At 47.1% G+C, this 27,202-nt stretch overlaps 2 protein-coding genes and 1 pseudogene across 8 annotated transcripts in view; 2 read left to right on the top strand and 1 right to left on the bottom strand.

Moving 5' to 3' along the window:
- CARS2 (cysteinyl-tRNA synthetase 2, mitochondrial) overlaps window positions 1-3,131 on the bottom strand; it is a 62,063-nt gene extending 58,932 nt beyond the window's left edge. For 3 of the 5 annotated variants that reach the window (XR_012514272.1, XR_012514273.1, XM_039473397.2), the window contains exons 1-2: window positions 2,821-3,130; window positions 2,197-2,247 (exon numbers count right to left, since the gene is read on the bottom strand). Coding sequence is in view for 3 of the 5 variants with exons in the window: in XM_039473397.2 (XP_039329331.1) it covers window positions 2,197-2,247; window positions 2,821-3,041 (272 nt within the window). In the remaining 2 variants the exon portion in view is untranslated. Of the gene's footprint in view, window positions 1-2,196; window positions 2,248-2,820 lie in introns of all 5 variants that reach the window. The other 2 variants (XM_039473398.2, XM_039473399.2) reach the window with 2 other exon arrangements.
- An 8,254-nt stretch (window positions 3,132-11,385) lies between these two features.
- Window positions 11,386-18,391, top strand: LOC101044840 (inhibitor of growth protein 1). Of its 3 annotated transcripts, none has more exons than XM_003928249.4 (2): window positions 11,386-12,024; window positions 16,550-18,391. In XM_003928249.4, exons 1-2 carry the CDS (start codon window positions 11,889-11,891, stop codon window positions 17,251-17,253), a joined length of 840 nt encoding a protein of 279 aa, XP_003928298.1. In that variant the 5' UTR covers window positions 11,386-11,888; the 3' UTR covers window positions 17,254-18,391. The 3 variants fall into 3 exon arrangements, with proteins under 3 accessions (XP_003928298.1, XP_010337140.1, XP_010337141.1); XM_010338838.3 differs by lacking the exon at window positions 11,386-12,024 and adding an exon at window positions 13,664-13,754; XM_010338839.3 differs by lacking the exon at window positions 11,386-12,024 and adding an exon at window positions 13,761-14,151.
- On the top strand, window positions 12,746-13,751 carry LOC141581560 (inhibitor of growth protein 1 pseudogene; annotated as a pseudogene).
- Window positions 18,392-27,202: the final 8,811 nt, after the last annotated feature.

The following is a 27,202-nucleotide window of genomic DNA, read 5'->3' as shown; positions in this document are numbered from 1 at the left end:
GAGAGAGACTCTATCTAAAAAAAAAAAAAAAAAAGAAAAGAAAGAAAAGAAAATTTCAAAACGTGGGACTCACCTTTCTTTCCCTTCTACCTTTGTGGTGAGGTTTTCCAAATTGGGTTTTTTTGTTTGTTTGTTTGTTTTTTTAATATTTCCCCAAGGAAAATAAAGCCCCATTTCCCAGTGTACTGGGAGAAGATGGGCCTAACTTGTCATCTGACTCCACACTGTAACTCACCCAAAGCAATGGGTCACACTATGGTCTGAGTGTTTGTCTTCCCTCCAAATTCATGGTTGAATCCCTGACTCCCAAGGTGATGGCTTTAGGAGGTGGAACCTCTGGGAGTGATGAGGTCATGGGGGCAGAAAGCTCACGACCGGGTTAATACCCTCATAAAAGACCTCAGGGAATTCACTCTATCTTCTACCACGTGAGGACACAGCAGGCAGACCCTCACCAGACACCAAATTTGCTGGTGCCTTCATCCTGGACTTCCCAGGCCCAGAAAGAAAGAAATTTCTGTTGTTTGTAAGTCATCCGTTTGAGGATATTTTGTTACAGCAGGCTCACAGACTGAGACAGGCTGTGTCCCCAAAGCTCTATAGAAGGATGAGATTTCTTTCTGTCTCTGCAGTTATTTTAGCTCATTCCCTTCTGGTTTAAGGTTTGTTCAATAACAGAACTGTTTTCTTTCTCTTCTACCTTTGTCAGAGGTTTTCCAGGTTGGGTTTTTTGTTTTTTTTTTTTAAATATTTCCCCACGTTTTGTAACTCAAGAAAGAAGTTAAAATGTTTTTGATAATTAATAGTATGTTAGCCCAAAGTGAAGGGGAAAAAAGGACTCCTAGGTGATTTTATTTTTGTTGTAAGAAAACACAAAAAAGGTTCCAATCTTGCTTGGTGATAGTTTTTTTTTTTTTTTTTTTTTTTTAGTATACAGAGTAAATGTGACTTTTTACTTTTAGTCTAGGTCTGAACAATATCAAGTTTTTAAAAATGTACAATATGTCATTTTTGTACATTATGTTTTAATTGTGTCAAATGTAGAAGGCAGTACATCTCATGGTTAAGAGGTCAAGAGAGCAACCACCTGGCAGTCAGATGAACCAAGCCTTGCCCAGTTCAACACCTTCGCAACTCGTAAGCTTGGGAAAGTTACTTGTCCTCAATCACTGTGAGCCCTGTGACATGTCACATATCCAGTACTGTGTTATGCAGGATTTTATGGGCATTATTTCCTAAAATTGTTATAAGATCCAAATTATCATTGTCATCTCAAAGATGAAGAAACCAGGACTCAAAGCAATAAAGCAACCTGCCCAGTGCTGTGAAGCTAAGAAGCAGTGAGGCCCAGGAAGGATACCAAGTACTAGCTCGGCCAGGAGACGCCCACCCAGGTGGCGCTGAAGGAAATGAGAGGCAGATACCTAGACAGAAGAGCAAAGTGGGTCTATCCTGGGGACCAGCAGCCTACCGAGCTGAGAGCCTCAGGGGCTGACAGCATTCCAGGCTGAAGGCCCCAAGCAGATTCTGATCCACGTATTTTTTTTCCCTCTTAACAGGTGATTATTAACAAACAGGTGTTCTGTATTTTCTCATCAAAAAAATACCAAGTAGGCAGCTGTTACCCGCTTACCACTGATTACAGACGAACTAAAAGGTATTCTCCAGGAGAAGTCATGGGAGCAGGGTAAGATATCCCAAGGCATTGTTTTAACTGGTTTATCTTTACACATTGTCCTGCCACTTTGAAATGCCCCAAATGGTTTTCCACTGTGGAAGGTGGGGGGTGGTCGGCTAGGTTTTCCTTGCCATCGTACTTCCTAGCAAACAATATATTCTATCATACACTCAGCATTCATCAATATTCATAAACTTAATATTTCTCAACAGAATGACTCTGCCCAGCTGGACCCCAGGACCCTGCAAAGGCCTCTTGATGTCACCAAACCCAAAAAGAAACATCGAGTTCAAAAACTGGTCATTTTTCAGTACTCTACACTGCTTCCCTGGGTTTCCTCACCTGTAAAATGGGTGTAAGCGCTAAGAAACGCTACAAGAACCAAATGAGGTCGTAACAATTCCCACAAGTAGGAATTATTTTGCATCCGTACGTTGTCACTTAACAGATAAATCAGCAAAGGCTTTAAAAAACAAATGGTTCTTTGAAGTATGAAAATTCAAACACAGGAAACTCACCAAGCATGGCCGAGGTGCGCATGATCATAAACAGTTGGTCCGCAGCTATACCTGGAAACAAAGTTGAAATCCATCGTGTGGAACATATTTGCAAGAAAAGACATTCGATTCTCAGTCCTAATGATCATATAATACTTTTTTTTTTTTTTTTTTTTTTTTTTAAACGGAGTCTCGCTCTGTCGCCCAGGGTGGAGTGCAGTGACACAATCTGGACTCATTGCAACCTCTGCCTCCCGGGTTCAAGCGATTCTCCTGCCTCAGCCTCCCAGGTACCAGGGACTACAGGTGCACGCCACCATCCCCAACTAATTTTTCTACTTTCAGTAGAGATGGGGTTTCACCATATTGGCCCGGATGGTCTCGACCTCTTGACCTCCCAAATTGCTGGGATCACGAGCGTGAGCCACCGCGCCCCGCCAGTATAATACTTGTTTAAAGTATCTACTTCTAGGGGATGCATAGCCGTGGTTTTATTACCATACTTGCTCAATGCATACCCAAACCTGCAAACGCACTGCGCGTCCGCAGCGTCTAGAACGGCGCCCGCCCCGCCACTTCCCGAACACCCGCCCGAAGCCCCGCCCCGCTCGGCACCCCCCCGTTCCCTAGTCCCGCGCGGCCCACCAGGAAGCGGCTTCGGCGTGCGCCACGATGAGGGGTTCTTTCCTCCCGGTGAGGCTGTTGTACACCTGCACGCCCGTGTCCCGGCCCGTGGGCTGCAGCCAGGCCTTCCCGCGTCCCCCGCTCGCCGCCCGGCCCGCGAGCCCGCGCCACCCTGCCCGCCCGAGGCCCAGCGCGGCAAGGAGCAGCGGAGCTCCCAGGCCACGGCCCGGCGTCCTCAGCATGTCAGCGGCGGGCGCCAGCAGCTGGGCGGAGACTGGAGCCAGTCGGGGGACGCGGCCCGGCGCGCAGCGGCAGCAGGAGCGCGCCCCGCCCCCGCGCCGGGAGGTCCGGCCCACGCCCCTGGGCCACGCCCACTCCCGGAGTTGGCCTCGGGCAGCGCCTCCTTCCGGCCTGGCTCCAGTCGCCGGCCGCAGGGGTAGAGAACCAGAGCCTGAAGTGGGGGAGCGGGGAAGGCTCGGGGTGGCCGGAGGAGGGCGGCGCGGCGCCGGAAGACCGCAGGAAGAGGCGGGACGGCGCCAATCTCCTCTCCTTATTAGCCCAGGTCCTGGGAGGCGTTCGTGTGCGCGCGCTACCAGCCAGCACTTGTGTCCGCAGCGCGGGGGAAGGGTTTACTGTGCTAGCTTCTGCCGCCGGGTCCTGGCCTGCTAGCGAAGCATGTGTGCACCCCAGCACACCCCCGGTCAGCACCCCAATACACAGTGTCCGCCCCAGAACACACCATGTCAGCACCTCAATACAGTTTGCATCCCAATACAGTGCACCCCAGCACACAGAGCACCCCCATACAGTGTGGACCCTGATACACAGTGTGCACCGCAGCACACACCTCGCCTGCACCCTAGTGCAGTGTGCACCCCAACACGCAGTATGCACTCCAGCACACACCACGCCTGCACCCCAATACAGTGTGAGCCCCAATACAGTATGCACCCCAGCACGCACCACGCCTGCACCCCAATAAAGTGTGCCCCAATAAACAATATGCACCCCAGTAGACACCACGCCTGCACCCCAATATAGTATGCACCCAATACAGTGTGCACTCCAATACAGTATGCACCCCAGCAAACACCACGCCTGTACCCCAATACAGTGTGTGCCCCAATACACAGTATGCACCCCAGCATACAGCATGCCTGCACCCCAATACAGTGTGTGCCCAATACAGTATGCACCCCAATGCAATATGCACCCAATACACAGTATGCACCCCAGCACACACCGCAATATAGTGTGTGCCCCAATATGTAGCATGCGCCCCAGCACACACCACGCCTGCACCCCAATACAGTGTGCACCCCAATACACAGTATGCGCCTCAGCATACACCACACCTGCACCCAATACAGTGTGTACAAGTGTGTACCCCAATACACAGTATGCACCCCAGCACACACCAGCCTGTACCCCAATAGTGTGTACCCCAATACAGTGTGCACCCCAGCACACACCATGCCTGCACCCAATAGTGTGTACCCCAATACAGTGTGCACCCCAGCACAAACCACGCCTGCATCCAATACAGTGTGCGCCCCAATACACAGTATGCACCCCAGCACACACGTCTGTACCCAATAGTGTGTACCCCAGCACACACCACGCCTGTACCCAATAGTTTGTACCCCAATACAGTGTACACCCCAGCACACACCACATCTCCACCTAGTACTGTGTGCACCCCAATATACAGTGCACCCTAACACCCACCATGCCTGCACCCAGTACAATGAGCACCCCAACACACACAGCACAAGTGCATCCCAGCAAACACCACGTCTGAATCCCAATTTAATGTGCACCTCAATATAGTGTGTGCCCCACACATCTACACCCCAATACAATGTGCACCCCAGCACACACTACGTCTGCACTCCAATGCACAGCGTGCATTCCCCACACACACAGCATGTCTGCACTCCAACAATCTCCTGGGGACTCTGGGTGAAATGACCAAAGCTAGGACATTACATTCATCAGGTATGTGTAGCAGAAATGTCTGCTTGTGATTCATCTTAAGGTTAAAAGTTCTATGATCCCATATCTTGAAAACAAAAGCATTCTGAAAGCCTTATCTTGACAAATGTGCCTCTATTGGGCCAGGCGCTGTGGCTCATGCCTATAATCCCAGCACTCTGGGAGGTAGAGGCGGGCAGATCACCTGAGGTCAGGAGTTTGAGACCACCCTGACAAATATGGTAAAACCCTGTCTCTACTAAAAATACAAAAATTAGCCAGGCATGGTCTCGTGCACTGGTAGTCCCAGCTACCGGGGAGGCTGAGACAGGAGAACTGCCTGAACCTGGGAGGCGGAGGTTGCAGTGGGCTGAGATTGTGCCACTGCACTCCAGCGGGGATAACAGAGTAAGAGTCCGTCTCAAAAAAAAAGTGCCTCTATTGATGTCTTGCAATACAACATCTAAAAAAACAAATTTTTTTAAAGTCCTCTTTGCTTTTCCAGTTCTCAAAACAGAAAAGATTCCTCTGGTCTTTTTTTAGTTTGCTTTGGTGTTTTATTAAAAAACAAATGTTTAAGTAGAGGCAAACAGGTGTGTATCTAGAGTAGTTTCTCAGTGTCCTGGAGTCTAACTCTGCAATTCTGTTTCAAGCTTACTGTAGTCTAATGTAATCTATGGTCTAATTTAATAAGGGTAAAATGTTAGAATTAGGAGACCATGTAGCCTACATCAATCCTAACCATTCATGCTACCTAATTACTCCTGGAATATTATGACTTCTTTACTGGCTTGTCTTATGTTATTTTTTAACTTTCTAGTGCAATGTGTATATATTTATCTCCCTGGGTATTTTAAATTGTACATTATTTTGAACTTCTCACTGTACCCTGCACTAAATTCAGAAAAGACTTGGGTTTTGTTTGATTGGTTGTTTTGCTGTGGCTGGAGAAAAAAAAATTTAAAAAGCAAGAAAAGGGCTTGTGGAACGTTGATGAATTAATCCCTTATAAGGGTTTAATTGTGCAGGTGGGAAAAAATCTGGGTAGTAAAATATCTGATAAAGCTGATTCAGTTATTAGATCGCCAATAAATAAGGCAAATTAACGGAAGGCTCAGCTGCAATTTGTGGGAACATATGAATTCAAGGAAAGAACTAGAGCAGAGATTCTGAAAGCAGCTTAGTAACGCTGAAGATCAAACTGCACGTGAATCTGGACATCGACGTATTTGAATTGTCCATAGAACATCATGACTTTAAATTAACAATAGTATCTTCTGTCTTTAGAAAATTCATGTAATGTTTTTAGCCCCTCACTGGCTATGATTCTATTATATGTTTTCTTTTTTCTTTCTTTCTTCGTTTTTTGAGATCAGAGTCTTGCTGTGTCACCCAGGCTGGAGTGCAGTGGCCTGATCTTGGCTCACTGCAACCTCTGCCTCCCATTTCAAGAGATCCTCCTGCTTTAGTCTCCATGGTAGCCAAGATTACAAGTGTGCACCACCACACCCAGCTAATTTTTGTATTTTCATTTTTATTTTATGTATTTATTTATTTTTAAGATGGAGTCTCGCTCTGTCACCCAGGCTGGAGTGCAGGGGCACAATCTTGGCTCACTGCAAACTCTGCCTCCCAGGCTCAAGCGTGGTGGCTAATTTTTGTACTTTTAGTAAAGATAGAATTTCATCTTGTTGGCCAGGCAGGTCTGGAACTACTGTCCTCAAAGGATCCACCCACTCTGGCCTCACAAGAGTGGTGGGATTACCGGCCTAAGCAACCATGCCCGGCCAATTCTGTTTTCTTGAGGCTTTTGGAGATCATCAAAATGACAAACATAACTCACAACCTAATGATAGTTATAAATGTGATCCTTGTCCAGCCATGGTGGCTCACACCTATAATTCCAGCACTTCGGGAGGCCAAGGTGGAAGGATCACCTGAGGTCGGGAGTTCGAAACCAGCCTGACCAATATGAAGATACCCTGTCTCTACTAAAAATACAAAAAATTAGCCGGGCATGGTGGCACATGCCTGTAATCCCAGCGACTTGGGAGGCTGAGGCAGGAGAATCACTTGAACCTGGGAGGCGGAGGTTACAGTGTGCAGAGATTGCGCCATTGCACTCCAGCCTGGGCCACAAGAGTGAAACTTTTTCTCAAAAAAAAAAAAAAAGAAATGTGATTCTTTTGCATTTTGAATATTTGGAGGGTGAATGTTAAGGTAAAGTAAAATAGACCGCTAGTGGTCTTCCCTGCCGTACCTCCCAGCCTACATCCTACATCTTTCTCCTGTGCTGGGTGCTTCCTGCCCTCAAACATCGGACTCCAGGGTCTTGTTTTGGGACTCAGATTGGCTCTCCTTGCTCCTTGGCTTGCAGACAGCCTATTGTGGGATCTTGTAACCCTGTAAGTTTGTACTTAATAAACTCCCATATATAAATATATATATATCCTATTAGTTCTGGCCCTCTAGAGAACTCTAATACACCATATATACCAAAAACAGAATTTGTTTAATTTGAAGTCACCTCCCTCTCCAATCTAGGTCAGAACAAGGAATTGTGTTAAAATTAATGATTCCCAAATATCACTAATGACCATAACAAAATCAAGTTCTTAGTATTACATTTTCTTTCAAGGCAAAATCTTGTAAATCTGAAGCAGAGTTTATTATGGTTGCGTATTGTTTAGGGGTTTTCAAGTTCAAGTTGAGTTAGCATTTATTTTTTAAACACTTCAAAACATAAAGAATTGTATGTTTGGCTGGGCATGGTTGCTCATGCCTATAACCCCAGCACTTTGGGAGACCCTGAGGCCAAGAGTTCCAGACCAGCCTGGCCAACATGGCGAAAACCTGCCTCTACTAAAAATACAAAAAGTAGCTGGGTGTGGTGGCAGGCGCCTGTAATCCCAGTGACTCAGGAGGCTGAGGTAGGAGAATCTCTTGAACCCAGGAGATGGAGGCTGCAGTGAGCTGAGATCGTGCTACTGCACTTGCTCTCCAGCCTGCGAGACAAGAGCAAGACTCTGTCTCAGAAACAAAAAAAAAAGGAAGTGTATGTTCATCTCTTATTTGACTCTCAGAAGTTTGAGCACTTTCAGTTAGACTGGAAATATAACTTAAAAAAAAGTAACTTTTTAATGTTTCTTATTTTTTTGTAATCCATTTGAAATTTATTTTCTGTTCTATAGAAAAAAGTTTTAACATCCATTTTTGCAATACACCACAGGAAACAAAACTGAAACAGACAAGATTTTTCAACATATTTTCAAAATTAAGCACCTTTCTTTAGTGACATATTTAAAATTTGTCACTGTTATGTTTTATTGCTTGATCTTTTAAGTTTGTTCCAAAAAAGATAAAATATTTTTTGACTTTTTTTTTTTTTAAGTTCATGGCTTTTATTAACTCATACAGTTACTTGCCTTTTGGTTTGTTGAAGCAGTAAGTCACACAACATTTGCCACAATAATGTCTGTCAAAGTGGCTTGCCATAAACATTCCAGCACTACATTCCTCAGAAGGGCACTCTCGAGGAAGGCGACTCATTTTGCCATTCTCATTTACCTCGTAATAGTTCAGGACAGCCAGCTTACCCTTCTCTCTTGTGCTTATTCTTCCTTTTCTTAGCACCACCACAATGTCTCAACACAAGATGAAGAGTGGACTCCTTTTGAATGTCGTAGTCAAAGTACATCCATTTTCCAGTTGCTTGCCAGCAAGATCTGTCTTCGTTCATCAGGAGGAATTCCTTCCTTATCCTGGATCTTGGCCTTTACATTTTCTATCTTATCTGAGGGTTCAACCTTGAGGGTGATGGTCTTCCCATTAAGGGTTTTCACAAAATCTGCATTTTGTTGGCGGCTCCACCGCACACGGCATGGTGAATTGAAAAGAACCTTTTTTGACTTTTTATCCCAAGGGGTGGGCTAAAAAGTTTTACGGAACTTTTCACTACTCCATCCCCAGCGCATGAACCAGTAGTTGGCACCTGGTAGGCAGTCGTCAATATTCCTTGTTGAATGAGTAAGATGCCTTTTTGGTTTATGTGTATGTGAAGTGCATACATAACAAGTGAGGAACAAAATCATTATTCAGATTGTACTGTACTGTGATTTTTTTTTTAAAGATATAACCCAGGTCAAACTCCATCTTATTTTTTTGTAAGGAATAAATTACTTCCAACTTTATTCTTGAGTTCTGGTAAACACCATTCATTCGAGAGCCAATGAATGCAGAGTCTCACGCTGTCGCCCAGGCTACAGTGCAGTGGCGTGATCTCAGTTTACTGTAACCTCTGCCTCCTGGGTTCAAGTGATTCTCCTGTCTCAGCCTCACGAGTAGCTGGGACTACAGGCATGTGCCACCATGCCTGGCTAATTTTTTCTATTTTTAGTATAGACAGGATTTTGCCATGTTGCCCAGGCTGGTGAACTCCTGAGCTCAGGCAATCCGCCCGCCTTGGCCTCCCAAACTGGTAGGATTACAGGCGTGAGCCGCCGTGCCTGGCCAAGTGTTACAGTCTTTTGTGCAGACTAGGAGTGGCCAATAAATCTTGTAGAAAGGAAAGTACTCATTTGCTTATAACTGGGCCGAGACTAGAATGGTGTGATCTGTAAGTAAAATAACAGCCATTTCCCCAAATGTCAAAGCAGAAGCTATACTGACGCGTAGGTGAGATGAAGGGGCTTAAAAGCGAAGATTAAATCCACTTCAAAGTGCAAGGAGTACCCGTCCATTTATCACTGCAGCAACGTTTCAACGTGAACAATCCGATTCCAAACACAAAACAGCTCAATTCAGTCTCATTTGCCATACTGACATCCATAGCACAAAATATCCTGCAGGGTGCTGGAATGAGCACCACTGCGGTTAATCTACTTTAAAATACTGGATTACACAGAATACTCCTTTAAAAAATCCAAATAGTTTTAGATGTCACAACAGGGTTGCATCAAATACCAGATGTTTCCAAATCTTACCACCAGAATGTGTACCCATTTCAACTGCAATTATTTTGTGTCTAAAGCAGTGCATTCTGCTTTGCAACAGGATAAACCCGGTGGATGAAAGCTGAAACGCGACCCTGTCCAGATTGAGAAGGCTAAGAAAAATGGAGAACCGCGCTGGCGTGCAGCTGACACAGAAACACTGCACGGGCTGGGGACAGGGCTTAGTTCCTGGAAACACATGTAGCACCACCCACCCGGCTCTCCTGGAAAGAGAAAGTCCGGTGAGAAAGGTGAAAACCGACAAGGCACCGCTCTTCGACTCGGTGTAAAGAAAGACAATACAAATAGAGCAGGGCCCACAGCGGAGGAAAACTGGCGAAACACAGTCAGCCTGGCGTAGCGAGCACAGTTCTTGGGGCCAGCCCAGAGGGGAGCCGCGGAGTCCGAAGCCGGGCGGAGGCCGAGGCCGCGCAGAACGGCGTCGCCCGGCAGGCACTGCACAAAAGCGCGAGGCCACGCCCAGGAGGGGGCGTGTCCTTGGCCGGAAAAGGGCGGGGCGGCGCGCGGGGCCGGTCGCCTAGGCAACGGGTTCGCACGGCGCCCGGGCTTCTCAGAAAACCCCAAATCCAGGAGCTTCGGGAGGGCAGAGGGGCGATGGGGGAGGGAGTCAGGGGAGCCGAACGGCCCCAGGACGTCGGCCGACCGGATGCCTGCCTGCTGTTGGCGGCCTTCCCAAGTGTGAGGAACGGCCTCCGAGAGCGGCGTCAATGGCACAGGGCGGGAAAGAGATAAGGCCTAGAGAAGGCTCCCCTCGGGCCTATGCACCACTTCTGGGGCTCGACACTAGTAAGCAGCTTCCCTCTCGAACCCCTTTGTCTCCAAGCCGTTCCAAACTGGGCTCAGGGAGGCGACACAAAGGGCGGGCGGTGACAGACGGCGCAGGCGCGGGAGCCGCCGAGGCTGCTGGGAGTGGTGGTCCGGCCGCAGAATCGATAGGTCTCCCGCGCACTCCGCGGCGGCAGTTCGGAGGACGCCGAAGCGGGCCATGGCGCATGCGTCGCCACTTCCGCCCATGTCCTGCTCGCCCCTTCCTTCCGCCTCCCGGTGGACTTGGGTTTCTAGTAGTAAGACTCGGGGGAGGCGTTACCTGTGGTTCTCCCCGCCTCTTCTTCGTCCTAATTGGGCTGTCAAATGAGGGTCGCAAGTGGATTGGCTACTGCGGTTGCCAGTTCTGTTTCACGCCGTACTTACATAGCGCTGCGGGGCGGAGACGAAGAGTCAGGGGCTGAGAAACGGAGGTCTTCCTCGCTGCGTGCCAAGGTCCTGGAGGCGGCCGTCCCGCGGCCCGTTCGACCCTGGTCGGGTTTTCAGCGAAGCAGGCCGCTCCCCTGCGTTTCCCGGCGGGCATCCGCGCCTCTCAACAGGCTCTGCCTCCAAGTGCCAAAAACTCCTAGTAAAGTTTGCTCCTCGTCTGCGGTCCCCGCCCCGGCGGACCTGTCGCTGTCCCCTCCGCGACCCTCGCCCCTGGCCAAAATGACAGGCAAGGCCACGCCCCCGCGCAGGCCGGCCTCGGGCCCCGCAGCCCCCAGGGCCCGGGACCGTGAGGGGCGTGAATGCGGCGGGGGGCGGGGCCGCCGCCGGGGGAGGGGGCTGGGGCGCATGCGCGCTGCGCAGCGGGGCTGAATGTTTCCCAAGTGTTTGAAACTGGTATTTGGGTTTTCCACGTTGGACAAGTGCGGCTCGTCGCCCAGCGGAGCGCGCCCCTTCCCGCTGCCCTCTCCTCTCTTCCCTCCTCCCCAGCCCGGTGGGCGGGTGGGCGGCGGCGGCCGCGGCGCTGGGCCCTCTCCCACCGGTGTGTGCGCGCTCGTACGCGCGGCCCCCCGTGCCAGCCCCGCCGCCTGAGAGGGGGCCTGCACTGCCGGCCGGGCCGTGCGCCCGGGAACCACCAGCACCGCGGCCCGCGCTCCCAGGCGCTGGGGTCCCCGCGGACCCGTAGGCTGCGGACGGGCTCGGCAGATGTAGCCGCCGGGCCGGGCTGGAGCCGGCGGGGGGGGCGCCGGGAGAGCGAGGGCTTTGCATTTTGCAGTGCTATTTTGTAAGGGGGGCGGGAGGTGGAGGAAGCGGAAAGCCGCGCCGAGTCGCCGGGGACCTCCGGGGTGAACCATGTTGAGTCCTGCCAACGGGGAGCAGCTCCACCTGGTGAACTATGTGGAGGACTACCTGGACTCCATCGAGTCTCTGCCTTTCGACTTGCAGAGAAACGTCTCGCTGATGCGGGAGATCGACGCGAAATACCAAGGTACGGCGGGGCGATGGATGGGTGGGGGCGGCCGTCTCCATCCCGGCGGGTCCGGGCGCGCCGTGCGGCCGGGCCGGTCCTGCTGTGGACCCGAGGAAGCGGCGGGCTCCGCAGCGGCGGCCCTCGGCAGGGGCAGGAACAAAAGGTCTGGAGCGCCTTTGATTCGCCAAGGTCCTTGTGTGCAAAGCCCGGGACACGGAGGAGGAAGGAGGCGCGAGAGGTCTCGCTGGAAGGCTGCGCGACCAAAGCGCTCTTTGTAGTGAAGTGATGAGGCGGGTGCTGCGGGGGAGGGGGCGGCGGGTCCTCTAGGAGGGGGTGCAGATTACGGCGCGAGATGGAGGGATGTGCCGGCACCTGGGGCTGTAGGGCGCAGAGACGAGGCTGCAGGAGGAGGGCAGCTGAGCCGGGGTTTCCGCGGACCTGGTGCCTTGGTTCGGAGCAACGGCGCTCCCCCAGCCCTTCGTCGCCCCCCACCCAGTCCCGAATCTGAGTGTTACATAAAGTACCGGGCAGTACTCCGCTCGGGTAGCTCGGCCGCCCCCGCGCAGTCCCCTCCGGCCCCCACTTGGCGCTGGACGCCGAGTAGGGGCCGACTGCGAGGGGCGACGCCGGCGGTTGTAGTTTGCGGAGGACGAGGGCTTTTCTCTGTGTACGGTGGGGAAGGGAAGGGGAGGAGCGGAGGCGGGGAAGGCGCCCATCTGCGCTGCGCTGCACTGAGCTCATGGGGCGCCGGCAGATCGCTGGCTTGGAGAGATCGTGGCAGATGAGAGAGAGAACCTGTGGGTCGTTCTCTGCAGACCTGGCCGCCCAGGTAGCGGGCTCGTGTCCGCCGGGTATTGTTGGCTGTTGGGGAAACTTTCCTGCGAGGTCATTCAATGCTTTGGGGATTCTGTTTTGAATATGGCTCACTGCTGGGAGTTTGCTCATGTTTACAAAGCTACGCAGTAGGGAAACGGAAGAATTGGGCGGGGGGAAAAAAATCGACGGCTGTCACTGAAAGCACCGAATACCCCCGCAGGGAAGGCGCCTCTGCGCGCCCTATCGGAGACGTAGCTTCGCAGCAACTTTTATAGGAAGCTCATTAGCATACTGCGGAACGTCCCGCCTCAGCCTTCCAATGTTCGGCTGTGACGTCCCTCGTGGAATGTCCTTATCAGTCCCCTGCGGAACGATTGGTCGCTAAGGCGGATGAAGGCGGGCCTTGCGCAGTAACTGGCATGGGTCTGTGTTTCCGCTGTCTTCTTTTTTCTTTTTCGGGGAGGAGCGGGGTGGAGGGAGGAGGTCGAGTTGATTTGAATGTCTTCGAGCTGCTCGGCCTCCGACCTCGGATTGGTCCTTGTCGCTGCTGGGGCGGGCCGCGCTCTTCCGTCCTGAGCTGTGATTGGCTCTCTTCCTGGCCTCCGCCCTCCATATCGTCGATTCCCATAGGTGGCGACTCTCGGGGGGCGCGGCGAATCTCCCGCTGGCCTCCTCCCCATTGGCCTCTCCGGCCCTCCCCAGCCCCGCCACTTCCGGCCGTGGAGCGACGGTCGTAGCTGGGAGCCCGCGGCTGGGGGCTGGGGTTTAGGGGCCGAGGCTGCTGTTCGGGTCGCCTCCCGCGCCCCGGTGACCCGCGAGATCGCCCCACAGACAATCCCAGGCCACATCTCTGCTGACCTGAGGATGGGGCCGCGCGTGGCCGGGGAAGCGTGAGTGACCGAAGCTGCCTTCACGCGCGGCGCACTCGGAAGGTGCTGTCCTCGGGCCAGGCGGGCCCAGTGCGGTGACCCTGGGGCTCCGGAGTGAAGGGAGACGGGAGCCGAGACCATTCTATCGCGGGGCATGGTGGAGGGTCCCAGTGGTCAAGACAGCAAAGTTCACAAAGTTGGCCTCGTCCTCCTGTGGTTGCTGGGGAGAGCCTGGCTTGCCGCTTGCTTCAGGTTCACCTGGGATGATGAGCTTTTTGGCTTCAGGAAAGATCGCAGTTCCGCCCTCCCGGGAGTTGTGGAGCCGCACAGCTGGGAGTACCGGGAAGCATGCGCATCTGTCACGAGGTGTCACAGCTCCTTGGACTTAGCTGTAAATGCTGAGCTGTGCCGCGTAGTTCTGAAAGACGAAGCTTGTTTTCACAGACCTGCTCTGTAGCAAGTAAAACGTCTTTTGCTTAGTACACATCAGTTGTGTGTTAATCCATAATCATGGATTAGTTTATCAATTTAAAATGGTGTTTGAGGTTACTGGAATTGTTTTTCAAGCATTATTAGAAAAATACCCACCCACTCCCTGGGAAGTCCGCTTCATAAAGAACTTCAGTGCAACGCTTACGTAAAATTGAACTGCATTTAAAATAATTGGACAGACCAAGTTAAATGTTGCTACAATCTCATTTAATCTGTAAATTCCACGTGCTGTTGCTTTCCATGGTAATGGTGTGGAATATGTTTGGAAAAAAGGCAGCAGGGTGTCTGAAGCTGAGTTGCTGGCATTGGAGAAGCAGAGTGTCTGGAAGGATAGCTTCCTATTTAGCAGTAGTGTTTTTCCTATTTATAAATATTTGTACTTATTGGCTTTGTTGATAAGAGTACTTTGCTTGGGATATCAAAGAAATATTAGGTAACAGAAATAGTTCTTGGTAATTTTGCCGTTGGGTATTTCCCTTCCTGCACATTAGGCTTCACCTGGATGGAAGCATGCTTGGGATGTAAAATAACCTCTGTGTTACTAACTTTTAAATTTATGTGATGCAGTTCTTTTTTCTATGAAATGACAATATTGTCTTTAGAGATTTGATTACTGATGAAAAGGAGTGATACCGTTGCATAACCCTCAATCTATTTAAAAATAAATGGTACACACCCGTGTTTTAACATCTATGATAAATAAGTTGGAGAAATTGGTAGTACTTGAATAAGTTGGACACAGCGATTTATTTGTATAATTAACCACTATGTGAGACGAGTGCATTCCTCCTTTCTGGTGGCAGGCAGCCTGCATTGTTCCTCTAGAAATGTCTTCAGAGCTCCCCTTAGTTTGAGAATATACTCTGGAAAATAATATCACTTAGAGAAGCTGCAGTGTTGGCCTGTCATGTTTACTCTAGTGTTAGGTGTATGTCTTGTAACTATTTGGAGGTGAGATCTGGAAAGGGATGGGGGTAACATTTTAGACAGTCCTTCCCACTCTCAGCCCCTCCCCAAGTACTTCCTAGTTTAAAAGCAGTAATGTTGCCTTGTTTTAAGAGACTGCCAAAAGGTTTTAGGAGAATAATCTAGTACTGTTTAATGTAATGGTTACTGTTTGAGGAAAAAGAACTCTGGGAATTTCTGTGTATTTAAGTAGCCTTTTGGCAAGATTGTTTACTTTCTTTATGTCAACTAGATTCTTTAACAGCTTTTGTTTCTTGAGAAATTGCCTAATTACACTTTAAAATCATATACACTGTCCTCTAACAGGCCCAAGAAGGTTGGTTTACATTTAAATACTGAAGAGATTTTCTTTTGTTTTTGATAACATTTTAAAGTCCATTGACTTTAATAAATGTGAGGATGTCTTTGCTTAAGCAGTAGATGCAAAGGTAAAAATCTACCTTCGTTTTAAAGCAAGGCTAGTGTATTCACTGTAGTTAAAAAATAATAATGGCCCATAACAGTGATGGATTTATAGTCCCAGCTACTCAAGCGGAGGTGAGAGGATCAGTTGAGCCTGGGAGGTCAAGGCTACAGTGAGCCAAGATCACACGACTACACTACAGCCTGGGCACCAGAGGCAGACCTTTTCCCTAAAATAATAACAGCAGTGCTTTATTTTAATAAAAATAAAGCTAGGTTTTCTGGATTATTGTGGCCAAACTGTTCTTGCTTTCACTAACAGAGAGGAATAACATGGTGAAATAAATGTGGGGGGCTGAAACAGGGCCTCAGTCACAGAGTAGTCTGGACCTTTGCTGTTAACCCAGTTCTTTAACTCAGAGAGAGCTGTTATAGAAATGTATACACATTGTCTAACTTAACAGAGTATTCTATATGTTGGCATGTTAAAGAAAATAAAGATCTTTTTTTATTTGAAATGTTCAAATTTATAATAAGAATATTTTTATTAATGACTGCATAAATGTAATATGTTTATAGTATGTCATATATATATTAATAATTGTATTCAAGTAGAAACATTTGAGGAAAAATGATGGCAGTATAGGACATAACCATTAATAGAAAGTATTAATATAAGTTGGGTCCCAAGCGCTGCACCTCATTTGAACGGTTCGTCTTTAAGGCATTGTCACCCGGGCGTGGGAACCGTTCTTGGGGTCCCTGGGGTGGCTGGAGCGACTCCTTGCCCTGTGGGAGTTGTGCTGGCATTTGTGTTTAGTTCCAGGGCACAGGAACAGAAAGGCCCAGGAGGGCCTATGTCTGGTGGACTTTGTACTGGGCAGCCGTGCGCTGACCCCCAGACCCCCTGCCAGCCCTCTCTGTGGACCCGGGTCTGGACCCACGTGGGTTGTCCTGGTGTCCTGCTCCTGAGTGACGCCTGCCTTTCTCTCCCCCAGAGATCCTGAAGGAGCTGGATGAGTGCTACGAGCGCTTCAGCCGCGAGACGGACGGCGCGCAGAAGCGGCGGATGCTGCACTGTGTGCAGCGCGCGCTGATCCGCAGCCAGGAGCTGGGCGACGAGAAGATCCAGATCGTGAGCCAGATGGTGGAGCTGGTGGAGAACCGCACGCGGCAGGTGGATAGCCACGTGGAGCTGTTCGAGGCGCAGCAGGAGCTGGGCGACGCGGCGGGCAACAGCGGCAAGGCTGGCGCGGACAGGCCCAAGGGCGAGGCGGCGGCGCAGGCCGAGAAGCCCAACAGCAAGCGCTCGCGGCGGCAGCGCAACAACGAGAACCGCGAGAACGCGTCCAGCAACCACGACCACGACGACGGCGCTTCGGGCACGCCCAAGGAGAAGAAGGCCAAGACCTCCAAGAAGAAGAAGCGCTCCAAGGCCAAGGCGGAGCGGGAGGCGTCCCCCGCCGACCTCCCCATCGACCCCAACGAGCCCACGTACTGCCTGTGCAACCAGGTCTCCTACGGGGAGATGATCGGCTGCGACAACGATGAGTGCCCCATCGAGTGGTTCCACTTCTCGTGCGTGGGGCTCAACCATAAACCCAAGGGCAAATGGTACTGTCCCAAGTGCCGGGGGGAGAACGAGAAGACCATGGACAAAGCCCTGGAGAAATCCAAAAAAGAGAGGGCTTACAACAGGTAGTTTGTGGACAGTGCCTGGAGTGAGGACAAAATAAACTGTATTTATTACGTTGCCGCCTTTGTTGAGGTGCAAGGAGTGTAAAATGTATATTTTTAAAGAATGTTAGAAAAGGAACCATTCCTTTCATAGGGATGGCAGTGATCTGTTTGCCTTTCGTTTTCATTGGTACATGTGTGACAAGAAAGTGGTCTGTGGATCAGTATTAGAAACCACAAATATAGGTTTGATTAAACATTTAAGTCTCAGACTTATTTCTTGCGGGCGGAGGAAGACTAAACTCAACCTAACACATGAAATGTGGAAGGAAAATATTTCATTTAGCTTTTTTATTTTAAGAAAAGTAATATTATTACTTTATGAACAATTTTTTTTTAATTGGCCAGGTTGCCAAAAATACAACCTATAGTAAATGTGTTTCTTGCTGCCATGATGTATTTCCATACGACAACTCAGAAACAATGGTTTAAAGTTTGAAGATTATTTTTTAATAAGGTAAATGGTTAAATTTTACATGACGGATATTTTATATATTGGCCTTTTCCCGAAATGGCCATTTTAAAATGCTTGGGTACACCTCTCTAAACAAGTGGTCTAGTTGAGGAACCTCAAGTCATGCTTTTGCTATCACAGATTATAGTGTAGCCATCTTTGATTGGTACCAGGTGTATAAATGTACATTTCCAAGTGAACTTGATCTTGCTCTATTATAGTTGGAGGTGCGGTCAGCAGATGCTGTTGTGAAGCTGATGTCACAGTTATGTGCAAAGGTGTGCTTCCTGCTGTTTGTGAGCTGTAAAAATGTTATGTGAAGAAATAAATGAAACTTGGCCAGTTTTCTCCTCTAGTAGTATATTTAATTTTGACATAAGTAACTTTTAAAATTTGTCTTAAAAATTTAAACACCAGCAGTTTAGACAAAGCCTTAAAGCAAATTTTTTGTATTATTGTTCTCACTTATTATTGATAATGAAGTAGAAGTTACCTAATTGCCAGCAAATAAATATGTGTCAAAAAAGAATCTGTATTCAGACGCTGGGTCAGGAAATCACTGCCCGCTTCTCAAATCCAGCCCACCACCTGTTTGACCATTATATGAAGTTTAAATTCCAGTGTCCGTAAATAAAGTTTCAGTGGAACATAGCCGTGCTTATGTGCGTATGTATTGTCTGTGGCTGCTTTTGCAAACGGCAGAGTTCAATAGTGGCAACTGAGACGATTTGACCTGACAAGCCAAAACTATTTTCTGGCCCTCTGCAGAAAGAGTTTGCTGACCTCTGATTTAGACTAGCATCTAACATTGATCTGTGTCCTTAACTGCCCACATATTGAAAGGATCAATGGAGTTTTCATTTCTATTTTTTTTTTTTTTTGTTTTTGAGATGGAGTTTCACTCTTGTTGCCCAGGCTGGAGTGTAATGGCACGATCTCAGCTCACTGCAACCTCCGCCTCCTGGGTTCAAGTGATTCTCCTGCCTCAGCCTCCTGGGTAGCTGAGATTGTAGGCATGTGCCACCATGCCTAGCTCATTTTTTATTTTTAGTAGAGATGGGTTTCTCCATGTTGATCAGGCTGGTCTCGAACACTCCCCACCTCAGGTGATCCACCTGCGTTGGTCTCCCAGAGTGCTGGGATTCCAGGTGTGAGGCACCTCCCAGAGTGCTGGGATTCCAGGCATGAGCCGCCATGCCCAGCTGGAGTTTTCATTTCTAAGTGATACATGGTTCACTGTAATTTTACACATGGTAAAATCAGTTTCTCTCCATGATCTGTTTCGCAGTCTCTGTGAAGCTATCACAAAGAAGAACTGAGGGATGCCATTATAAAATCTAAGTATATGCCATGTATTTATTGTAAGTAAAACATTAAGTTTTCTGATTGTTTACTTGTGATAAACAATTATCGTGAACTTTATTTGTGCCAGATGTCAATCTCTGACTGTTTTACAGTGAATTTCCATTATAGACAGTTACTTGGTAGAGAAATGCAAATTGTAGTTGGTCATACATTAAAATTTGAACTGTTTACGCTATACCTACAAATAGGTGTTTACATTCCTGCAAAACTCCAGAACATTTAAGGATCTTGGGTGTTTAAATCTGATGAGATTTACCCAAATAGTGAACAAAAAGTTTATGAAAATAAGTTATAGAGTTAAAATACTTAATAAAAGTCCAGTGATGATAAAAATAGCTTGAGTCTTTGCTTACGTAAAATTTCATGTGAATTTTTCACTTCTATTTTAGTTAGAGCTAATAATAAAAATTAAGTTATAGAAATGAAGAGTCAATGAAATGCAGTTGCTAATACTGGGTTTCTTCATATTTATTCAGTTTTGGTGTAGACAGCTGGTGAAGAGACGGCGCAGAGGCCAAGCCTTGCAGTCTAGGAACCCAGCCCTGTCCTTGGGAGCTTCATCTTGAATACAACTGCTTAACACTTGGTCTATAGTTCTACAGTTTTCAGATATGTTTCACAGAGGGTGGTTCCGAGAAATAAGTGACGTTAAATGGGTAAGGCACTGGCGTATTCAAATGTTGAATGTTTTTTCCCTAGCTTTCATCAAGTTTCTCATAAAGACAGGTGGGTAGCCATTTATTCTTTTAAAAAATTAGATACAATACAGAATATATTTTGTTGGATTGGCAGTCTTAAATCACTCTTGTTATTTCCAGTGGACATTTAAAAAAAAAATCACGGGTAAGTATGAAAACACCCAAGATTTGGGATTTAGATCATAATTAAATACAGTAGAAAGATCCTGGAAACCCAACATGAGGACCAAAAATGGTACTGAATTCTTTTTGAAAAATAGATAAGTGAAAAGCGATCTAATGCAGAGCAGTTGCTTTTACTTAGACGTTCAATGCATATTTCTTGTATAATAACCAAGTTTTTACAGTTCAGATAAAGGATCCAAAGTGTTTTCATTATGATATAATACTTTGTATTGTAAACTGGACTAAGGGAAACATTGTATGTTCAAGGAAGTGTTGAGCAGCCACAGTGTTCTGGGGACAGGGTCCCCAGACGCTTAGAGGCGCTGCAGGAGTCACAGACCTGTAGGCACTTACCTGCTCGTGGCTGAGTCCTTGGCTGGTGGTTCTCTTTTGGTCTCATATAGGGCTCTGTGCGTTGTCTCAGTACTTGAGATTATTGATGGTTGCCAATGCTGAAGTCATAAAGGATTTGTCAACATAAAAGCCATTTTATATTATTATGTACTATTTTAGAAAGAGTACACATTTAGTTGAGATATCCTTTTGTAGTTCAATTAATGTAGTGTTCTAGGTAAAATAAGTTACCTGGAACTTACCTGAATACTTCAATATTTCATTAATATATTAAATCTTTTTATTAGGCAAAATGATTAAGAGCTTCATTTGTGCACTTCTAAAGACATGATGTGCTCTTGAGGATATCTAGCTTTTTTCCTTCTATCTAAAGTCATTTATGACTCTAGAATCGTTGGCATCTATGGAGCAAGGTTTTGTGGTTACTCTCTGCCTTCCTCTCTGTTTCAGCATGTGTCATGTACCTCTTTCATCACAGGGTCCGGGCAGTTCTCAGCAGTTTGGGGGCTAGATTTCTGAGTTTTTTAAACCTGGAAAAATTGCTGGTTCATGACTGCATTTCTTAAGACACTCGTGTTTTCTGCACAGGCTCCCATTCTGAACCTAACGTGGAGGGCTTAGGAAGACACAGCTAACAGGAAGGAGGTGGGAGAGCAAATGTGTGTCGTGTTGCTAAATCAAAATTGCCTCCTGAGGTTTGTACGAGGGGCTTTGTTTCAGAGTACCTATGTTAACTATTCCATTTTTGTTTTTTAAGCAGCTCATCAATGAGAATCCAACTATTGCATTTTTTTCTCACAAACCAAGCATTAGTAAGGTGTGCCCCTGTGCCACCAAAAGAATGAGAGGAATTCTGTAACTGGAATGAAGAAGATCATTAGGTCAGTTCTCTCTCCTTACCTCAAATGCTCTGTATTACCTGATTTTGTTCATAACGATGGGGTTGGTATTTTTCCCAATTAAAAACCCCAATTTGAAAATAAGTCACTACAAACTGAATAACAGATTAATTTTTTTTTTTTTTCTGAAATGGAATCTTGCTCTGTCGCCCAGGCTGGAGTGTAGTGGCCTGCTTTAGGCTCACTGCAACCTCTGCCTCCTGGGTTCAGCGATTGTCCTGCCTCAGCCTCCTGAGTAGCTGGGATTACAGGCGTGCACCACTATGCCCAGCTAATTTTTTTGTGTTTTTGGTAGAGACAGGGTTTCACCATGTTGTCCAGGCTGGTCTCGAACTCCTGACCTCATGATCCTCCCACCTTGGCCTTCCAAAGTGCTGGCATTACAGGCATGAACCACCTTGCCCAGCCCATGTTAAATCTTGACTGGTGCCAGTCAATGCTCCATTAAAGTAGAATTCTTTTCTTTTTTCTTTTTGTTTTTTTACTTTTTGTAGAGAATGGGGTCTTGCTATTTTGCCCAGGCAGGTCTCAAACTCCTGGGCTCAAGCTATCCTCCCGCCTCTGCCTCCCTAAGAGCTGGGATTACAGGCGTGAGCCACGGCGCCCAGCCTTCTTTTTTTTGAGACAGATTCTTGCTCTTGTTGCTTGCCCAGACTGGAATGCAATGGCATGATCTCAGCTCACTGTAACTTTCGCCTCCTGGGCTCAAGCAATTTTCCTACCTCAGCCTCCCGAGTAGCTGGGATTACAGGCATACACCACCACACCTGGCTAATTTTGTATTTTTAGCAGAGACAGGGGTTTTGTCATGTTGGCCAGCCTGGTCTCGAACTCCTGACCTCTGGTGATCCACCTGCTTCGGCCTCCTGAGGTGCTGGGACTATAGGTGTGAGCCAACGCGCCTGGATAAAGTAAAATTTTCTTTTTCTTTTTCTTTTTTTTAAAGTGGTTAGAAAAGTTTATTTTGTGCTTAGAATATTTTTCTAGGGCATCACAAATTACAGATCTAAATTCTTCAATGGTATAGTATTTTATATTAAAGTAGAATTTCCTATGAAACAAGAAAATGCTTGTTTCAGCAAGCATCTTTAAATAAAGGTACTCAGCATCATGGTGTATATCCATGTAGCCACCATTTATTGCATGTAGGACCATGCTAGACATTGCTAGCACTGTATACTTTATGACAACCCTGCCAAAAAATGGCTGCTTTTCCTGATGAAGGTGCTGAGACTCAGGCCAGGGACCTGACTTGCTCAAGGCCAATGCCCTGCATCTGGCTCCGAAACCAGCATCCTCAATCACCCCCCGGCACCCGGAGGCCTCATGGTCAGGACCTGGCCCTGCTGCTGGTGTTTACTGAATGCCTGACATGCCAGGAGTGTGCTGTCTTCCCAGCTCTGCCGGGGTCTTACGACTGAGAAAACTGTAGAAGGTGAAAGAAATGCTCGTGGTCTCACGGGAGTAGACAGCGAAAGCATTAATTGCTGGGCTTCTTTGCGTGAATGAAAGGGTCTCCGGGAGCCACAGATACTTGCACTACCGAATTCTGCTCCTGCTTCTGATTTTTTTCCAGGAAAACTAGGATGCTTCCCTCAAGTTTCTTGTTTTGCCCTACAGTGAATTTTAGGATTGTAATCCATCTGCAAGGTTTTAAGCAATTCATCAGGAGCCACGCAAGGTGCTAGAATCAGCATGAGATTCGAAATCAGGTTGGAATCAGGACTAGTTTATCACAGGCTCACCTCAAGGAAGTCACTCTTCTCAGCCCAATGTCCTCAGAAGCAAAATAAGAACAGTGATAATGCCCGTCCCATGAGTGGAGGCTCAGACTTGCTAATGTCTGAAAATACTTTGTAAATGCTAAAGCGCCATACAAATAACCATTTGAGTAATCTTTTTGGACAAATGTTACTATTCTAGTTTAACACGTGTATTCTTAAAATACGGACTTGCGATTCCTTACAGCTAAAGACAATCAAGTCCACCCTTAGCGTGTAGTGGTCACTGCCAGCTTCCTGCTAAATAGAGAGGAAGTCCTCCATGGCTGCTTTTCTATAAACAATTCCATTTCTCTTTGTAGAACACAGAAGTAAATAAATCAAATTTTTACTTTAGCAACAATCAGAGCCTATTAAACTTCCCTTTGACTCACCTCTTGAATTCAGAGCAAGCAGAAGATCTAATTCAATCTCTTCACTAGTGAGTGAGGAAACTGAGGCCCAAGGGTGACGAAACCACTTCCTCCAAGGCACTCAGTGGGTTGCTGGTGGGCTGCCAGCAGGATGAAGGGCTGTTACCCCAGGCCAATGCCCCCCATTAGCCATGCTGCTTTATGGGTGGGCCTGCTCTCATTTATGCAGATGTTAGGCAAGGTGGGTCTCCTGCGGTGAGCCAGAGCCTTTTAATAAAGATGTGTGCAGTAAAGATTGAATCCAAGAATTGACCTTTAAACATGGGACATTTTCTTTTCTAACTTCCCACCCCAGTTCTAAACACACACCTAAAAGGGAATTTCAGTTTGATTTGTGTGAAGGGAATATTTTTGGGTAAATATATAGGTCATTGGGAATGCAATATTTCTAAATGATCAATATTTGAGTCATTAATGTGGTTAGGTTTTAATTACCCAATTAATATCTTTTATTATAAAATTTTATAAAAACAAATGTAAATAATCATTCACAGTTTGTTAACAATGTATCCATTTGCAAAGATGCCTGGAAACTGTTTGTTGTCTCCCATAGTGTTTGTTTAACATGAGAAATTGTTTGATAAATACTTGTTTTCTGTGTTATTTGAGCATCTTTTGGTTGCAGGTAATAATAGTTGACTGACTAGGTCTCAAGAAAAGACAGGAAAGATAAGAGAAGTGTCAGAAAATTCAGGAACCAGAAGAACAATGAGGACAGCCCAGCGAGGACTGTCCCTGCAGCACAGATGTGTTCAGACACCGCGCAGACCAAGTGGAGGCCAATCCACAGGGCATGCCGTGGCCACGTGGCAGATGGTATAATGCACACTGAGCTGCTGGAGCCTGTTGTGGACAGTCAGGTGCTACGTTAGAGCAAACCTTTAAAAACACTTGCCCTGGTAGATGCTGTGTTTGAATGGACAGTTACGCCGCACATGGCAACTACTGGCCCTGGCTTCATTCTTTCCCCTTAAATTGGGATGTGCTCAGGGAATGGAAATTAATTTTTGTATATTAAGGCAAGTGAAAGTTAGATGGAAGAGGGGAAATTATAGTTCTCCATGGCCAGTATACATGATTTTCAAAATATTTATGTCTCTTTGCACCATCAGTCTGCTCCATAAACATGAGAAATTAGAAGTCAACAGTGAAACACTTTAACGACACAAAGATCTTCAATAATATGAGGTAGTTGAAAGTCAAGATACATGAGGATGACCTTCCTTGGCATCTTGGAAGGCCAGTAAGGAACATTTCACTTTGCACATTTTGAAACCTATATACGACCAAGAAGTTTAATTCTTCAGAAAGTGCCAGGGCAGTTGTGGAGAATAAAAAGATGAGCAGCTGAGAAGCCCGTCTACGGAAGTGAAAACCAGATTGCACTGCAGGGGGAGGAATGAGATTAGAATGTGTGAGGGCGATTAGGAAACAGCTTCTGGGGCTGATTGCACATGACTCCACGTTTCAGGAATGATCTAGAAAGGTCAAAGCGCAGCAAGATTGTGATAAGCTCTCATAGGACGCCGGTGTGAGGCAGATCTTAGATGAGGTTACAACTCCTGCCACTGAGGATGCAGTGCAACCTAATTTTTGAACAATATAAGACAACTAAATAGAACATAGAAGAGCAAATTTAACATCAGGATTACTGTTTCTTGAGGAACCAGAATATACAGACAGATTTACTAGTTTTATTTCCTCTTATATTTCTTTAAGGTTATTTTGTAGAATGACTCTTATGACAGTTTTATTTATATTCTTAATACCCAGCATAGGGAAGAAGCTAATGAATGACATTTCTGGCTTTACTGTGAAATTATGTCACTGGATGTGTTCATGGGATGAAATATTGTTCCATTACCAAAGGCGTTGTGTTCTTCTCTTCAGTGATGGCACAACTTGAAATCTTCTTACAGGGTACCAGGCCTACATTCCTCTAGTGCAGAGAAAGCAGAGTGTCAGCCCTCAAAACGAAGATCTGGAGAGTAATGGCAATCAAACTGATAGCGGTAAGTCAGTTGGTATGCTCAATCTTTTTTTTTCTATTTTGGAGACAGGGTCTCGCTCTGTTGTCCAGGCTACAAGCAGTGGCAAGATCTCAGCTCACTGTAGCCTCCACTTCCCAGGCTCAGGTGATCCTTTCATTTCAGCCTCCCTGGTAACTTGGACCACAGGCATGCACCACCATGCTAAGCGAATTAGTTTTCTGTATTTTTTTGTAGAGACCGGGTTTCTCCATGTTGCCTAGGCTGTTCTGCTCAATTTTACAGAAACCAAGAAGAGTTTCTTTTCAATATGGTGGGCTAGGCTAGTCCCCAAACACATAAAAATTTTGTATGAAATATGGGGGAAGGTAAAGGTTTTAAATACATACCCAAGAGCAAACACAAGAGAGTTCATTTGTCAGAATGAAAGAAATCAGAGCAAAAATGGCAAGCAGTTGCTGAACAGGTGGATACATGACCAAGGTCTCTCCATCATGGTACCCCGCCCTGCTGGCCACACTGAGCAGGGTATGAATGGGAAGGTACCCCGCATTCATTAATACCTATCTTTCCTGGGACTTTTCTTCTGGAGCCACCAGCAAAAATACCTTTTGTCTTTTCACTGTTGCTGCTAAACCGTGAGGATGTATGCCTGGACTTCTGGTGGTTGTCTTAGTCACTCCACAGAGTCAGCAGGAAAATGGAGAGAAATACAGTGTCCTGATGGCATTGTTGAAACCCCTGAAGCCATGGGAACCCTGGAAGTGCCAGTTACAGAGGTCAGTAACTCCTTTTGTTCTTATTACATGCAAGCTGGGTTTGCATACTAACCAATTTACCCGCCACCTCTGCTTCCCAATCCTCCCAACTGCCCCAGGTCAACAGTTATCAGCGGTTGGTGGGCATCTATCTCTACAGCTCTTTTCTTTCTTTTTTTATTTTTGAGGCAGAGACTCACTCTGTTGCCTAGGCTGGAGTGCAGCGGCCTGATCTCAGCTCACTGCAATTTCCGCCTTCTGGGTTCAAGTGATTCTATTACCTCAGCCTCCTTAGTAGCTGGGATTATGGCCATGCACCACAACTTCCAGCTAATGTTTTTATTTTTAATTGAAACAGGATTTTACCATATTGGCCGGGATGGTCTTGAACTCCTGACCTCTGGTGATCTTCCCACCTTGGCCTCCCAAAATGCTGGGATTATAGGTGTGAGTCACTGCGCCCGGCCTATAGCTCTTTTTCTATGAAATGTTACATACACCTTTAGGGTGGTTTTGAAACATGCACAAACCTCACACTCCTCCCATCAAAGAGTGGGGCCCGGTTTCCCGCCTTTGACTGCAGATGAGCCCGTATGGCTGCTTTAACGTGGAGAATGGATGGGACATGACCCCATGAGACTTCCAAGACCTGGCAACAATCAGTCACAGCTTCTGACTGATCCCTTCCTCTCTGTGGATGCTCACATTTGGGACCCTGCCTCCTGGAAGGGCTGCACGCAGGTGTTCCAGCCACTTCTTCAGCTGAGGTCCCAACTGGTAGCTAGTGCCAACCATCAGGTGCATGGGCAAGCCAGCCTGAAGGTGCTACCAGCCCTGGCTTCTAGCTGACACCCAGGGGAGCAGAGACAAGCTGTCCCTTCCCAGCCCCGCCCAAATGGCAGATTCATGAGCAAGTTAAATGTCATTGTGTTAAGCCATTACATTGTGGGGTGAATTAATACATTACAGTAGATAACCAGAACAATACCTATGTAAGCTTCCTGAGGCTTCCCCAGCCATATGCAACTGTGGGTCAATT

This window comes from Saimiri boliviensis, chromosome 16, assembly GCF_048565385.1.
Source record: "Saimiri boliviensis isolate mSaiBol1 chromosome 16, mSaiBol1.pri, whole genome shotgun sequence".
Taxonomy (NCBI): domain Eukaryota; kingdom Metazoa; phylum Chordata; class Mammalia; order Primates; family Cebidae; genus Saimiri; species Saimiri boliviensis.
This window is presented reverse-complemented; position numbering and strand designations above follow the sequence as displayed.

Coding starts and splice junctions, on each gene's coding strand:
- LOC101044840 (XM_003928249.4), top strand. CDS start 11,889: ATGTTGAGTCCTGCCAACGGGGAGCAGCTCCACCTGGTGAACTATGTG. Junction 12,025..16,549: donor GATCGACGCGAAATACCAAG/GTACGGCGGGGC, acceptor TCTCTCCCCCAG/AGATCCTGAAGGAGCTGGAT.